The sequence below is a fragment of the Bombus huntii genome, chromosome 2 (genome assembly GCF_024542735.1).
Source record: "Bombus huntii isolate Logan2020A chromosome 2, iyBomHunt1.1, whole genome shotgun sequence".
Lineage (NCBI taxonomy): Eukaryota > Metazoa > Arthropoda > Insecta > Hymenoptera > Apidae > Bombus > Bombus huntii.
In genome coordinates this window covers 5,500,140-5,517,234 of record NC_066239.1, presented here as the reverse complement: position 1 = coordinate 5,517,234, position 17,095 = coordinate 5,500,140, and the positions used below count along the sequence as shown (strand labels likewise).

At 29.9% G+C, this 17,095-nt stretch overlaps 2 protein-coding genes across 7 annotated transcripts; one reads left to right on the top strand and one right to left on the bottom strand.

Moving 5' to 3' along the window:
• Nucleotides 1–653: 653 nt before the first annotated feature.
• On the top strand, nt 654–14,342 carry LOC126877489 (vitellogenin receptor). Its single transcript, XM_050640206.1, has 32 exons — nt 654–684; nt 1,377–1,443; nt 1,536–1,663; nt 2,003–2,146; nt 2,666–2,771; nt 2,865–3,014; nt 3,134–3,250; nt 3,412–3,537; nt 3,752–3,967; nt 4,178–4,349; nt 4,609–4,810; nt 4,913–5,104; nt 5,170–5,290; nt 5,390–5,530; nt 5,815–6,067; nt 6,205–6,407; nt 6,489–6,641; nt 6,936–7,063; nt 7,143–7,267; nt 7,736–7,938; nt 8,640–8,815; nt 10,374–10,618; nt 10,850–11,157; nt 11,322–11,561; nt 11,684–11,836; nt 12,089–12,234; nt 12,311–12,402; nt 12,955–13,192; nt 13,271–13,448; nt 13,533–13,830; nt 13,890–14,010; nt 14,068–14,342. Exons 1-32 carry the CDS (start codon nt 667–669, stop codon nt 14,185–14,187), a joined length of 5,280 nt encoding a protein of 1,759 aa, XP_050496163.1. The 5' UTR covers nt 654–666; the 3' UTR covers nt 14,188–14,342.
• LOC126877567 (glutathione synthetase-like) lies at nt 13,759–17,038 on the bottom strand. 6 transcript variants are annotated; one of them, XR_007695152.1, is made up of 12 exons: nt 16,317–16,882; nt 16,164–16,239; nt 15,962–16,086; nt 15,853–15,895; nt 15,709–15,782; nt 15,488–15,652; nt 15,232–15,385; nt 15,066–15,173; nt 14,675–14,964; nt 14,428–14,601; nt 14,024–14,158; nt 13,759–13,966 (listed from the first exon to the last, which is right to left on the bottom strand). XR_007695152.1 is itself a non-coding variant. In XM_050640244.1 (11 exons), exons 1-10 carry the CDS (start codon nt 16,607–16,609, stop codon nt 14,475–14,477), a joined length of 1,455 nt encoding a protein of 484 aa, XP_050496201.1. In that variant the 5' UTR covers nt 16,610–16,882; the 3' UTR covers nt 13,759–13,966; nt 14,428–14,474. The 6 variants fall into 6 exon arrangements, 4 of the variants coding, with proteins under 4 accessions (XP_050496201.1, XP_050496212.1, XP_050496210.1 ...); XR_007695157.1 differs by having other exon boundaries at nt 14,024–14,155; XM_050640244.1 differs by lacking the exon at nt 14,024–14,158.
• Nucleotides 17,039–17,095: the final 57 nt, after the last annotated feature.

Genomic DNA, 17,095 nt, shown 5'->3' with positions numbered 1-17,095 from the left:
ATTACTTATCGTAAAAAGAACGTATCGTAGAACTTATCGTAAGAAGAATTAATAAAATGATATGATAATTGCAATGAGAAATGGCTTAATTGTTGGAATAATTTTCATATAAACGTTAGTCGTTTCTAGTTTCGTAAAGGTCGAGCAAATTTAAACTTAAGAATAATGTGTGTACATAATCGAACCAACTGTTTGTATACATTTCTTATGAAACTTGTACCTTCATACACAATTTCTTCTATCACGCGAAATTTACAATAAGTTATAACTTTTAAAAGAACAAATTATCATATCTAAGCGTAATTCACGTGTACTTACATATTATACGAAATATTTTTGAAAAATATTTATTTATACACATTACTCTAACATTACTGTTATAATTATTACCTTTTGTATTAGTTTGTTTATAATATATTGCATAATAAATTTAGTATTAAATTTAATGAATATACATAAAAAGAAATAATTTATATATGTGTAAATCATTTCTTATTTATGATTTAATCCCGTTCAAAAGTCTGAATAGAATGAAATCTATATTAATGTATAATAACTTACACAGAGGCATTCATAACAATATGTGTATTATTAGAAAAACGACCTCAACTACACAACTTTGGTACGGTCTCTGTAACGGCCCTTAGTTTTCGTTTAACAGTCGTAATGGTAAGAACACCTCTCGTAAGTATATCGAAAAGAAATATTTTATTTTAAAAACCTTCCATACCTATTCCATTTTGCAATTATGTTATAAAATGTTAATTTCGCCAGTTTTATTATAAAGAGTACCCAATTCAGATCTGATTCCGTAATTTTTATTAGGGGTTGGTCTAGTTAAAACGAAGTTTACTTAATTTAATGAAAATAATTTCCGCTTGTGATATCATTTTTGCAGAGCTAAGTTTGTATAATATACTTAAAATCTACATTTGTCAGTGTACCGGATATACTGATTAGTATTTTATTTATTATTCATATTGTGTCTTTACGTAATTCTCAAGCATTTATAATATTTGAACTTGTATAAAAAACATAAATGAGAAGATACAATTAGTAATACATAAGGAACATTTGTGCCGTTGAAAAGACTTTAACCATCGAAAAATGATACGATGATGATTTGACCCTCAAATTCTATTATACTTGCGTTCTTCAACTTATGTTTACTTCATTGTGTTGTAACGCTTGAACTTTTGCTCTCATACCTGTTGTATCAATGATGTAAAAACCAAATATTTTTTAATTAGTTTTCTACGATAACCGTGGCATTCTAACGATTAAACAAATTATGCCGGTGAAGACTTTAAAATAATAGGAAAATATTTTCGATTGCTTAATAAAAATGTAAATTAATTCGACAAAAATTATTTCAGATTATGTATCGCAGATTGTTCGTACTTCTGGTTGTAAGCATTTTCAACCCACGCGCCGATACCGCAGGTAACTTTAATCGTACATATTACAATTAGATCTAGTAACAATTTATTTCTAGCACATTCTAATTTATACTTTTCTTACTTTTTAATTTGAAGCTATAGGCTGCGAACCACCGGATCTCTTCTTGTGCTCGAATAAAAAATGCATTTCATCCATCTTCCGTTGCGATGGGGAAGATGAATGCGGTGACGGTTCCGACGAAACGGGTTGTGAAGGCTACCAAGTATATATTAATTCATAATTATCATCAAAACGATATTTATAATAATATATTGCTTATTCTTATATATTTTATTATTAAAGAATTGTATAGTTAAATAATTTAAAATTATTTGCAAGAGATTGCAAAATATTCCACGTCTGAAATTTCTCAATATGTTCCATAAGTCGATAAAGTATTATACATTATATAATTGTATTACATATATATTTATTTTTATCTTGTAAATTATTATTTTATTCGGAACTGTATATTTTACAACGAAATGGTTTCTTATATTATATATATATTATTCTTATATTATACTTCTAATATATAACAAAATCAATTTTTTTATTTCAGCTTCAAAACCTTGAAATGATTCGTTGCGCTATAGACGAGTTCCAATGTTCCGATATTCATACTTGTATACCGATAGAAAAATTCTGCGACGCAAAAGAAGATTGTTCCGATGGCAGTGATGAATACGATGGTTGTGTAAAAGATGTGAGATCGCATTTAAATTTTAATTTCTTATCAAATAACAGCATAATTCCTAGATCGGTACTCCGAGAATGAAAAAATATATAAGTTTGTTTATGTTAATTATAATATAAATTAGATTAAATATCAATCGATATTACAGATTGGAGAAATTTATTACAATTATTCATAACTTTCATCTATATATGATGCAAGTATCAAGCATTCCATAATTGATCAGCTACTTATTATATTTATTTTAAGCAATAAAGATGTTAATAAGATATATTCTTTTTGCCTCAATTTATAGTAACTTGAACGCAAAAGTGAAATATTTAATCTTCTTGACATACTATATCCTAAATGAATTTGAAGATTATATAATAATAACAATAACAACAACAATAATAATAATACTTTATTGTACATCAGACTTTACGTATATTACAAGGTGGTTCTTTGGTACAGCAGATTGACTTACTAATTTGAAGACTATACGAATTACAAATATTCTTCTAATCGATATATTCTCAATTACTGCAGGTAAATTGCGACGCATTCAAATGCAAAGATGGCCATTGCATAAGAAACGAATGGGTTTGCGACGGTATCCCAGATTGTCCAGATAAGAGCGATGAAGAAAAATGCGGTAATCTTTCTTCTTTTCTTTCCTTAAACTATATTTTGATGTTAAATAAGATCTACAAATTTCAAACTTATATTACTATTTTATAATCCATAGAGAATTACATGATACCAGTCGATGAATGTAACAACGAATACGATCGATATCTGTGCAAAAATAAAAGATGCATTTCTCTGAACGCAACCTGTAATGAGAAGGATAACTGCGGGGATAATTCAGATGAAGATATAGATGCATGTATCAAGGGTAAGTAGTAGTGAAGGAGATATTGTTTCGATTCAGTAATATAAAGTCGGAGTGATGGCAATTTTTGAGCCAAGACTTGGCAATTTAACAGTAATAGGTTTAATTGTTTCAAATCATAGCTGATGCATCGTGCAAGGAAGCAAAGTGTCAACATAATTGCAGGAAAACACCTGAAGGTGCTCAATGTTCGTGTCGACCAGGTTACAAGTTGGTGAACAACCAGACTTCGTGCGAGGGTAAAGATAAAAGATTAACAATCTATTTTTTCTTTTTACTGAACTAAAGGTTGATTACAGACATAAATATTCAGATCTGATTTAGATTCGAGTTAATTATTAAAGTCATGATCAAGAAGAAACTACAAAGTTATTTTATATACATATCTATTATTTTATAGATGTGAATGAGTGCAATAATTACGGAATTTGCGATCAAGAATGTATCAATAGCGTTGGATCTTATACATGCTCGTGTCAACCTGGTTACAGTCTGAACGATGACAAAAGAACTTGTCAAACCGAAGGTAAATCTTTTCTCAGCTTTGTACGAACAAAATTTTTTAAAAATTTAATTCTTATCTGTGATAGGTTCTATATTCTATGACTAATAGAACAAATAGAATCTGTAAAAAGGAAAAGTTTTGAAAGATAAATACCTTCTTGAAAGATAAAGAGCCTCATTTTCCTAAGTATCTACGTATTTCTAATTAGTATCTATTTTCTACTGTTTATCCACAGGTGGCGAAGGTTTGATGATGTTTTCAATTAAATCTGAAATCCGTGGTATTTATCTCAATTCTCGGTTGTATTATCCGGTGACTCAAAATTTGCAACACGCCGTGGCTATTTCTTTAGACGCGAATAATGTATACTGGTCCGATATCGAGGACGGAAACGAAGCGATAATCAAAAGTTTAGAGGATGGTTCGCAGCGAGAGGTCATTGTTACAGCAGGTAAATTATGCATATAAATCGTATTCTCAAATTACTCTAATCTTTCCTACTGTACTTTATTACAAAATTTTAATTTTATTAGATCAGATTGATACTCACATCTGAAGTTTGCATGTACGTTACTTATTTCCTTTGTTGCTCATTTTCTTATATATATATATATGTATGTATAATATATATAAATTATAAGAAAATATATATATCTTCAAGGTTTGAGCAGCCCCGATGACATGGCAGTAGATTGGGTAACAGGCAACATATATTTCACGGATGGTGGTTATATGCATATCGGAGTTTGTAACAATGATGGTTCTTATTGCACTGTTATAATAAAAGAACAAAACGATAAACCGCGAGGTCTTGTTTTATTACCGTCCAGTGGGTAAGTAATTTCAAACGTAAAAAACTGAACAATTGAGATTCAAAAGTATTTTCAGCATCTGGATAAATAAAGTATTTCAATCTCCTAAATATCTGTTTAAAAAAAATTATGAAATTTTATGTTACTACTTTTATAAAATTGCCATATCTTGTTTTTATCAGCTTTTTATTATACTTTCTGTAATTAAATGTTTAAGAAGTAACACAAGTTAAAGAATTTTTGCAAGTGCAAAATAAATAATAAAATTATGTGTTTCCAGTATAATGTATTGGTCCAAATGGGGCATGGATTCATGCATATTGAGGGCAGGAATGGATGGAAAAAATAACACTGTGTTAGTCAGCAAAGATTTAGAATTGCCAAACAGTTTATCTATCGATTACGCGAATGAAAGATTATACTGGATAGATGCTAAAGCAAAAGTAATCGAATCGGTACGACTGGATGGTACAGATCGAAAGGTATATTTCACATTTCTACACCGAACATTAGAACAATGTTCGTCTGAAGATCAATAATTACAGTAAAAATTATTTATTCGCTTTTTATTTGTACCGTTTTAGGCCATATTAAAAGATATAGCAAAGAGGCCATTTTCATTGGCTGTATTTGAAAATAAGTTATACTGGAGCGATTGGATATCTAATACCATACAGTCATGTGATAAATTCACTGGTAAAAATTGGGAAGTTTTAGTGTCTACAAACAGTACTATTTATGGCATACACATATATCACTCTGTTTTAAAACCCAAGGTACGTTCATTTTTTTCTTTCTCGTCAATTTATTCGTAAATAAATGATACAATATTCGATAATAGATGCCGAATCCCTGCAATTCAAGCCCGTGTTCTCAATTATGTCTATTAAACTCAGCGAATAGCTATACTTGCGCTTGCACATTGGACAAAGAATTAAATTCTGATAACCATACGTGCCGTGGTAAGTTGTATTATTGCTGTAAACTAGTGAATTAAATATAAGACGTAACTTGATATTTAATAATTAAATAAATATACACATGAATTAAATAAATTTCAGCGGTTAAGAAGAAGACGCATTTAGTTATCGCAGCAGGAAGTACATTCATAGACTATTATCATGAACTATTGGGAAAACCGAAAATTACTTCCAGCGACACATTAAATCACGTCACTGAGGTTGTTTATAATCCTCTCACTGGTAAGACTTTAATAATCGATTATTGACAAACATCCTACTTATTCCAATAGACAAACCATGATATTTCATATAACAAATATATATCCGTTGCTCTAAACACGCGGTCGAAACCTTTCAAAGTCGAATAATGTTATTTAACGTGATTTTATTTAAGCTCATAATGACATCACAACGCTTTAATGTCTATAAAAATCATCGAGAATATATAACATTTATATCGTTATAGTTATATAACATTGCTGCTTTTAAATATTTTCAATATTATCGAACAAAAATCGACACAGGTGGTTTACTAGCCAGCGACCAGCTAAGGGACAACATTTTCCATTTTAACATGCAGACTGGTGAAGAGAAAAGCATGATGTCTATTGAAAACGAAATACTAGGTGGAATGGATTTCGACTACATCGGAAATAATCTATATTTGTCGGATGTGAAACACAAAACTATCGAGGTCCACAGCTTGAACAACAATGAAAAAACGATCTTCTATTTCCAAGACGAGCCTTACGATATTGCACTTGTACCTGAAGAAAAGTAATCATTTTTGTACATGAATCACAAAAAGACGAATGAATTTCGATATAGTTCTATATACATGTTTTTTTTATTTTAATTTGCTAAGCATTATAGTAAAATCTTTATGGAAAGATCATTATGTGATGATGTTTTAGTATCATGATGGTCGTATTCAGAACGAATGAATTGTATCGCATAGACCTGATGAACATGAACGGGCTTGGTCCAAGAGTCACAATCGAAGGGAATAAGACACATTTAATTGGACCGAAAATATCTTTGTGCTACGACAGAGTTCTGAAACTATTGTTTTGGAGTGATCAAGGCACTGGTCGTATTGGTAGTACGACCATTCCGGGTTTGTATTTCTATCGTAATAAATGACTAATGTTAATGACTATAATATAGATATAAATATAAATATAATTAAATTTTTTAGGTTTCGAAACATATATCTTCCGCACTGGATTACTGGAACCCGTGAGTCTCACTGTTCTTAGTGACTATGTGTTTTGGACTCAATATAAATCGAATAAATTGTATTGGGCCAACAAAAGCAGCACACAGCAATATCAGAAGCATACTACATTAGGTGAGTAATATGAAATAAGTTATAAAACTCTTTGATAATCAATTATTAATCAACAGACATGAATCGTCAACCATAATCAAATATATTGTCTAGATCGTTGATGAATGGATTTAATCTTAACTAAGTTTTCTCCATTCTTAGCATTTTATGCAATTAAATAAAATAATAATGAGATATAAAGAGAATAAAGAATACAAATAGCGATTAATCACTCAATCCAATTTATCGTATAGATAATGGAATATAAAAAAGAAAGAATTATACCAATTATACAGAAACAATTGTATCTTTCAGAAGTATCTAAAGACTTGAATAGAATGCAGTTAATAAGTTTACATCAAACATACATAGAAGAGCACCAGTGTCGCAACAACAACGGAAACTGTTCTCACGTGTGCCTGTTATCTAATGCTGATTCATATGTAAGCTTAGAGTGTTTGTATAATACGATTTCTTTGAGACACGATTATCCTTGTACTTATATTTCATTTAAATTTTCAGATCTGTGCGTGTCCACCCGACATGATGCTGGACGTAGATAATCGAACGTGTACTCTTCAAACTGCTTGTAATGCTGGCGAAATAAAATGTGGAGAACACGATATATGCATAAAATCCCATCAAAGGTAAGATATTATTATCTTGAATGGTTCAGCCATGGAATTTATCAATTTATAAGTGTATTCTGTAACTTTCCATGTCTATTAATCATGAATAGATAAAAGTTTAATCTCTGAAATATAATCATTGAAATTCTTACTTCATGGATAATTACTATTTTGTATTTTTAGTATAAGACTTGATAAATCAATCGTATCAAACGAATTGTACGATGTTCAATCGATTTATAATTTTAAGATCACTTAAACGATGGAAACCATCAGTCTGCGTTGGCGTTCAACACTTGCTAATTCACGACTGTAACATGACAATAAAAATTATTTCATACCCTTATTGGATAAAAATATACGAATTCATCTTCTTTTATTTTGATATGCAGAATATACCTATAAATTTGAAAATACAACTATCATTTATATTTTATATTTAATATCTGCATGCGTTATTAAACTGTAAATGTTTCGCAACTTCAGATGCGACGGAATACAGGATTGTCCTAACGGTGAAGATGAATCAAGTATTTGCGATGAACACCATTGGTCAAGGTGCAAGCACGAGGATCAGTTTCAATGTAAAAACGGCGACTGCATAAGCAAGACGAAACGTTGTAATTCCCACTACGACTGTGTCGATCGATCGGATGAGGAAGGCTGTGATAAAAAGGAATGCGACTCCAGTAAATCAAAACCCTTACTAAATCTTATTTATAACGTGCTTATTGTCTACAATAACAAGACTGTCTAAACATTTAGAGCACACGTTATAAGCGATAAATTATATACTGTGTATATAAAGCGAACGACAATGTAGATCAAATTGAGAGATCAGTGAATGAAACTATTAAATAGATCGAATATTTATTTGAATCAATAAATTAATATTGTTTAAAACTATCGTGTTGTTTGCTTGAACAATCGTAACACGCGAATAAAGCAATCATAGCTGAAGTCACGTTATTAGTGATTAAATGAATTTATAATATCTATTCATAACTGATTTCAAGCTTGAAGCAATAGAAAGACGACTGAATTTATCGATTTGTATAAGGAAAAGTTAACATTTCTGCTTCCTGTTTTTATATTTCTATACACATACTTCTCCTTGAACTCTGACTCTCGCATGGAAAAAAAAATAAATATCCGATTGATTCTCTGTTATATACCTTATCAAGATCATGTTTCGATTCTTTTTCGATCAATTTATTCGACGCGATAAAATATCTGGAACTCGTGTAAAACGAGTCGAATAATGCTATTGTCATAAGACATCAACATCGAAAAACTATGTTCGATATGTATGCAAAATGAAGGCTGAATAAAGGCCTTCGTTGTACTCAAGCGGCCAACAATTATTCACAATGACTCTAATATCTTCCAGATGAGTTTCAATGTCACGAAGGGGCTTGCATATCGAAATATCTCGTGTGCAACGGACAAAGTGATTGCACCGATTTTTCGGACGAACTTAATTGCGACAAGCACAAGTGCGATGGCGATGCCTTCGCATGCGAAATCGGGACTTGTATACCCAAAACGTGGAAATGTGATGGAGAGGTGAGTCTAAACCTTCCATTAGGCTTCTTTATATCAGTACCTTACGAAACATTCATTTTTTACGTGTAAATTATACACTATTGTTTATTTTTGTAATATAACAACGTATAATGCGTTGTAAGTTAAAAACAATGCAAGTGTACTTTTCTAATGCACTTAAATTGTACTTGAACGGAAAACGAGAAAGATGAATCAATCTTATTACACTTTCCATTCTCTTTGTTGATTATATCGTAGTTAATACTTTCCTCAACAAAGAAAAACGGTAGAACGACAACTTGGTCACGTATTCTAACTCGTTTAATGTACAAGCTGTATAAAAAGTAGATGTAAAAACTACCGTAGCATGATTCTACACTCCTAAATCGGTGGAAATCTGTAAAAAAATGTTCGTGCAAAAATTAACCTTTAGTATGATCTTCAAGGTCAAATTTTTTTTTATTGCAACGTGTTCTACTCATCACGAGCAACGAAAATCTCAAAAGGATCATGGGCCGCAAATGCCCTTCCTATCAGAAGAAAATATTAAAGTTTTAATAATCCTTAAACTGGCTTAATTCATAATGTGTTTACATTTAATTATTTTCATTTAATGAGAAAGTAGCGTACTATTTACAAAATAACAAAAAATTAGAAGTCACCTCGAGAAATATATCAGAATACAGGAATAATGGTAAATCTCTGTGTGCAGGAGACATTCCATGATAATGCAATTTTCAGCGGCTATGTTAACAATTTGATGATCAAAAATTAATATTGCGGCATTTGAATACAGATCGAGCCCGTATCAATTAGCGTAAAGAAGAATAGGTTGATTATCACTTTTGTTCATCCTTATCCACTATTAGATCTACATGAAGTAGTTCGTCGAGTAAGAATCAGTCACGTGACAGTGCGACGAATAATCAGAGAAAAAGATTTACGGCTTTAAAAAATTCGCCGCATTCAAGCACTACAGGCAAATGACTATGCTACTCGACAAAGCTTTTGCCATGCTATATAAGTTGCCCACTTTTTAGAGCGTGTATTATTTATGGATGAGAGCGGTTCCTCGAGTTGTAGCATCCTCAATCGACAAAGTGCCAGGATTTGGGCTTACAAAAATCCACAAGCAGTGATGTTAAAAGTTTCAATCAAAGACGATTATTGGAGATCATATTATCGCCTCTATCTTTCTGCCTACATCGTTGCCTACATTTGCATACGTAACAAGTGCGAAGTATTTGCGATTTTTATGTTCACGTCTCCTAAGCAAATTACAATGAGATCCGACTGCAGAATATAAACGCACTGCAAATAAAGTCAGTTTAAGAATTATTAAAACTTCAACATTTTTTTCTGACAGGAGGAACATTTGCGACCCATAATCCCTTTGAAATGTTCTCTCCCTTTGAATATTTTTTTACAAATCTCCACCAATTCAGGGGTGTAGAATCACGTTACGGTAGTTTTTACACTTATTTTTTATACATCGTGTACATCTAATTAAAAAGTAAACCCAGCCTGTTTCGTTAAAATGTTTAGTTGCATAATTATTTAATTCCGCATGTGGATAAAGGCTGACTGTCCAGATGGTTCCGACGAGAGCGAAACATGCAAAAGAAACGCGTGTCCAACCGAGATGTTTACCTGTTCCAACGGTCGTTGCATCGATTTAATGCTGAAATGCAATGGAGTCAGTGAATGCGAGGATGACAGCGATGAACAATATTGCAAGGACACGGGTAACAGAAATTATGTCAATTGTACTGTAGATCAGTATAAATGTTTCAACACAGAACTGTGTCTTCCGAAGCAAGTCAGGTTAGTCAATTTAGCATTATTATTTATTAATTTTTTAATTATTTTACATTCATTTTCTTAATCAATTTCTAAGACTACCACATTGCTCAGTATATGTATAGTACAGTAAATTTAAATTACAATGAGTTTCATTTAATTTTATATATCCCTTTTTTAATAGGTGTATTTTCATCATAATGAAATGAAGAAAGCAAACAATTGGTCCATTTTATTAACCTATCGTTTTCGTAGATGTAACGGCGTTACAGATTGTCCAAAGAACGACGATGAACGTAATTGCCCTCGATGCCAAAAGGAAGAATACGTTTGCGACAATCAGAAATGCATCGATAAAAGCTGGGTGTGCGACCGGATAAACGATTGTGGGGATGGATCGGATGAAAAAGATTGTGACGGTGGTAATTCGAAAATAAGTGGCATCAGCACGAATTCTATTTGCAAAGAATACAAATGTTCCAACGGTGCCTGCCTCCCCTTTGCCAATGTGTGCGATGGAAAAGTAGATTGCTCCGATCGAAGCGATGAATTCGGACAATGTGGTACGTACAGTGCAGATAAAAGAAATGAAAATATATTTTTTTTAATTGTAACTTAATAATAAAAGTATCATTCAAAAGCTCAATTCTAGTAATTGACAAATTGAATCAATATTACTGTAATATGTGAACACAATAATTCACATTTAAAGCATATATTTTTACAGCAACTGCGTGTACCAAGTACAATCCCTGCACAAATATGTGCCACAAAACACCCATTGGTCCTGTCTGTGGTTGTAGAAATGGATATCAATTGAGTAACGATTTTAAATCCTGCGAAGATATTGACGAATGTAAAGACAATGTTTGTTCACAAGTATGTTATAATACTAATGGATCTTTTACTTGTTCATGCCACGAGGGATACGTCATTCGAAGCGATAAAATTTCATGCAAAGTGGCTGGTAAAGAAACACTTAGCTTCTTACGTTTTATTTTGTTTATTTTACGTTTGGAATAATTAAATAATTATAGAGAATGTATAATAGGTGAATATTTTATACTGTAACGAATTATTTTATTGTAGGATCACAAATGGAAATAATTACTGTTTCTAGTGCTGATATCAGAAAGTTATCACCAAATTTAAATTCAATTCAAGTTATTTATGAAGAACTAAATCCTGAAATAAGCGGTATTGACGCGAACACGAGGGAAAACACTATCTATTGGAGCAATGGTAATATCAAACAAAATTTACTTGTCTTAATGCATAAAATATTTTTTTCCAAAACACATTCTATCCTTAACGATTTAGCAAAAAGAATTTTCTGTAGCTCACTTAGGAATTAAATCATGCATATGCATTTTATATACAACATTATATGCATTTTATATACATATTATTGCTTTGATTCAAACATTTTACTAAATTCCTAATATAATTTTATTTCTTCATTTTGTTAAACTCTTAATACAATATCTCCCATAGATATCTTGGGCACGGTAAGTAAAATAAACATGAAGACCAAGGAACGAAAGACTGTTACCGGCCTTGGCAGACCGGGAGCTCTAGCTGTTGATTGGATTACCGACAACGTATACTTCAATGATAATGACTATTTTAGCAGTGTTCAGGTATCGAATATTCATTATTCGCGTTCATTCGGTAGCTGTATTTAGCTATGAAAATCTTTTAAATTTTAATTTACAGGTATGCAATTTAGAACAGCAGAAGTGTGCTAAAGTAGTATCAATCCCACTAAACAACCGAGCAGTCTCTATTGCCGTCGAACCAAAAGAAGGGTATGTTTTAATTAAGAAACTTATACCTCTTTGGCGCCTAACATTTAAAAATGATTTCATTCGATTCTAAATAAATATTTATTTCATTTTCCAAATTTTATTATTATATAATATAATTTGATTATAAATTACAAATTATACAACATATTACAATATATTATATATAAAATAAAATTTGGAAAATTATATATATAATTAATTAAACGATAACATATATAATTATATATATATATAATACTGCAGGTAATATATATATATATATATATATATATATATATATATATATATATATATATATATATATATATATATATATATATATATATATATATATATATATATATATATATATATATATATGCAGAATTGAAGGATTTAAAGAATACGATCGTAAATCATTCATCCCAAAGGTTTTAGGGCAATTTGAGACACGAATCACGGTACTAAATTTTTTGAAACATTTAGTCATATGATTTATAAAATTTTAGTGCTGATAGTATAGTAAAGTATACTATCTTGTAGCAGTTTTATATATATTATTATTCAATTTAGGTGGTTGTTTTGGAGCCAAACTTCTTGGACATCTTACGATAGACCTATGACGGAAATATATCGATCCAATACAATGGGTACTAATATAACAGCGATTGTACATCGAGACCTTGGTATTGTCTTTGCGTTAACTATTGATTATACACGATTCAGATTGTATTGGTCAGATACGTTTCATAAAAATATTGAGTCCTCGAATTTAGATGGTTCTAATCGTATTATAGTTTTAAACACAGATGTAAGTTCTACTAGATTATAATTTATGCAAGGAAGATATTGTTATACGTTTATATTACTCTTATTTTTAATATCATAGGTTCATCAGGCTTTGAGCATTAGCATATACGAGGATTCTTTATATTGGTTGATGAGTACAACTGGTAAAGTAAAAAAATGCAAATTATACGGTGACAAATCATGTGTAACGATTACCATTGGTATTTCAAATATCGACAAGTACTTTATTATTTCGCACCCAATGAGGCAACCTATTGGTGAGTTAAATAATTAATTGATTAACAAAATTTTATGTTATTTTCTAATAAGAAATACGTTCAAAATTCACATTTCTGTATTAGGAAAAAACACTTGCGAGAGACATAAATGCAGCTACATGTGTGTTTCGGGAAACAACGGACCCGCATGTATCTGTCAGAATGGATATCCGAAAGATTCCAGAAGTACTTGCATGGAAAACACAAATATAAAAATTAAATTTGATACGAGAAAAGCTGGCCGTAGAAACGAAAGTATTCGTTATCAACACGGGACCCTAATTGGTGTAATAATTTCAGTACTAACATGTATCGTAGTTGCGTCAGCCTACTTTTATTACCAGAAAATTAAACCACGCTTTTCAAAGAAAAATAATCTCAGGTAAATTAATCGATAATTCATTTTTAGTCAGAAATATTAGCTTCTTATCCTACTTGCAGTATCCATTTCCAAAATCCATCATACCAGCAACGAAATGAGATCACACCCTCGTTCAATTATATTTCTGGTTTACCACCTGGAGAACATGAATATGTTAATCCGATTATAGATATACAAAAGGTAAATTACTTACATCATATTCAGTTGTAGAAAACATATATGTTTTTTCATATTTAGAATCACAATGAAAATATACCAGAGAAGGGCGAAAAACAAATGGTGAAACTTCTCAATTTCGATCAATCAGATGACGAATCTAAAGAATCTACTAATGGACAGGATATTCGCTTAATATAGTATAATATATATTAACTTTTGCTAAATTAAAATGAAACTCAAATTTAACTATGTACATAATTATTTACCTACTTTATAAATATTTAATAATATGTAAAACCTTCATGTATATATCCTTTTACATACAATTAATAAAAACAGAATAATCAATAATACTTGATTATAATAATTATCATTTAACATTCTTTATTAACATTATTATATATAAAGATATAATTCTATAATATAAATTTCTCATACTTTTGAACTATATCCGGTAATTCGCAACTATACGAATATCTTTTGTATTAACTAATTAAATAAGGACTATCAATAGCTCCAATTCCAGCTGCTATTCCTCCTTCATTTTCATTTGATGGTTTTGTTCTCAGAATATGTCCTACCTCTTCATTATATATGATATCATTATTATTTCTGTAAAATGAGAACTCAGTCACTCGATATAATTGCTAGAATAATTATGAAAGAAATATATTTTATTACACACCCTATAATAACACCATAAACACCAAGTTCTGATACAACATCAATGAAATCCAAATGATTATCTTCAAATGGTTCATTATGACCACGTACAATATAATTCTTTTGCACAGGTGGATAAAAACGATCCATTAATATCCAAGCTGTTCTTTCTTCTGAATTTCTCATGGATTCTAAATGAGTCTTTATATCTTCATTATAAACATTGTTTCCACCTCCTTCCCTTTGTGGTTTTAAAACATACTTTTTAGGATCTGACATAGCATTATCAATGATTACTTCTGCTTCGTTATTCTGTTTACAATGCAGATCAGTATAAAAATAGCTTCAAAATGTAATATTAAAATGATCATATGTATAAATTACAATTGCAATTAATGTTTTCTAATACTTACAAATTCTAAAGAGTAAAGTCCAGCAAATACCTCTTGTATTTGTTTTATTGTATTATCATCTTTTAAAAGTACGTTAAGTACATTAGGATAAGCTAAAGATTGTTGTACCTAATAAAAGTTATTTATTCTTTACACTGTTCAAAACAAAAATGAGTATTTTTTATACCTTTTTAGTACCAGCTAGATGATATTGTATTGATGGACATTTTATTGCTTTTGAACGTTCGATTAATAATCTAATTTCCCATTCTCGTTCAGTGGGGTAAGCTTCAACTTCATAACCAGAACGAAAATAAACTACAGAAACTTCTAAATCTCCGCTAAAAATAAAAAAATATTATTTAATAATTTCTTATTTAGATATAGATAGTAAATTTAATAATATCTAAACAACTTTTCAAATATTTTATATAATTACATACACTATTAATTGTTTATTTGGTCCCAACTTTGCTTCAGACACCAAATCTCTTAAACTTCTTCTGATTATTTTAATATCAGGATTAATTTTAGAAATTTCAAATTCATGAAATCTCTGATCACATACATTATAAGTAATACTTTCAACAACAAATAATATTACAGCCCTATAATAAAATATGTTAATTATTTAACAGTTAGCTATCATATTTGTACTACTTACTTTTCATTATCATATAATTTCCATGCATATATTAGCCCTTTACAGAGTCCATTAATTGGATTATTTTCTGGGATCTAAACACGGTCGAAAGTTTAATAAGGATCAGAAAAACTTAATAAATATGGAATAATGAAAGATACCTACATTTTTTATTTTATCCGCATGTCCAACTTCTGATAAGATATACCTAAAAATGCATTATATTAGGATTAAACATAAAAAATATATTGCATACTTTGTAACAATAACTTACTTATGATACTGAGTAGTAACTGTAACTATTCCTCCAAAACTACTTGCAATAGTATTTAATTCAACTTGTTTAATCTGATTCTCATGTAACATGTAATCTGATCGAAGTAGACCAAGACTTAAAGTCTAGAAGAGAAAAATTGCTTAGAGACTTATTCATCATACATTATTTAAAATAAATTTATATTATGTTAGTATTTTACTTGACTAAATCCTTCCTTATATATAGTTTCATATATGTTAAATAATTTTGCTGTAAATGGATCTGCATCAATTGTACTAAAAGATATAAAACAGTTATCTATAACACATACAAATACAAATACAAATACAAACAACTTATTATTTTTATATACCTTTTTAAACTTTTTATTAGAAAATTATTATCATGTGCAACCTTATGTATCAGTTCATTCAATAATACTTGTATACCTTTAGCTTTCTCAAAATTTTTCCTAGGAAAACTTGATGGTAATAAAGTAAATGGTAAAACTTGTACCTGATTTTTATTAAAGGATACTTTTGATCGCATACTAATACCTGAATAAAAATAAGTTAAATTTGAATTGTTTGATTTCAATAAAATCATTATTATATATTTTGAAGAATAAGAAACAATGAGCCAGTTTTTTTCATTAGTTTGATACATCTATAAATTAATACCATGCATAAGAGCCCAATCCTTAGCCTTATCTACAACATTTTCTAATTCTTTCCTTGATAATTGTAATTGAATACAAGGTTCTAAACGTGAAACTTCCATTGTCATATAAATTTAATAAAATATATGAAATTTCAAACAAAAAACACTTAAAGTCTGCATCAACTATCATTCAAAATAATTGTTGGGTAAGCGACTAGCCATATCTTTATCTTATGATTAAACATAACTTTACACAAAGACGAAACTACGCGTGTGTGTAAACATATACGTACATGATAATCCAAATCCTTATCATATATTTCCAGTTTCAAATAAAAATAATTATTCATGTAAATATCATAATTGCAACAACCATAACATGTCATTATTTCCGAAAAATATTTCGATCATCTTAGAAAAGTAATTTTATTTAACAATAATAAATACATTGTACATTTTATAATAATTTTAACAGTACCTATATATATTATT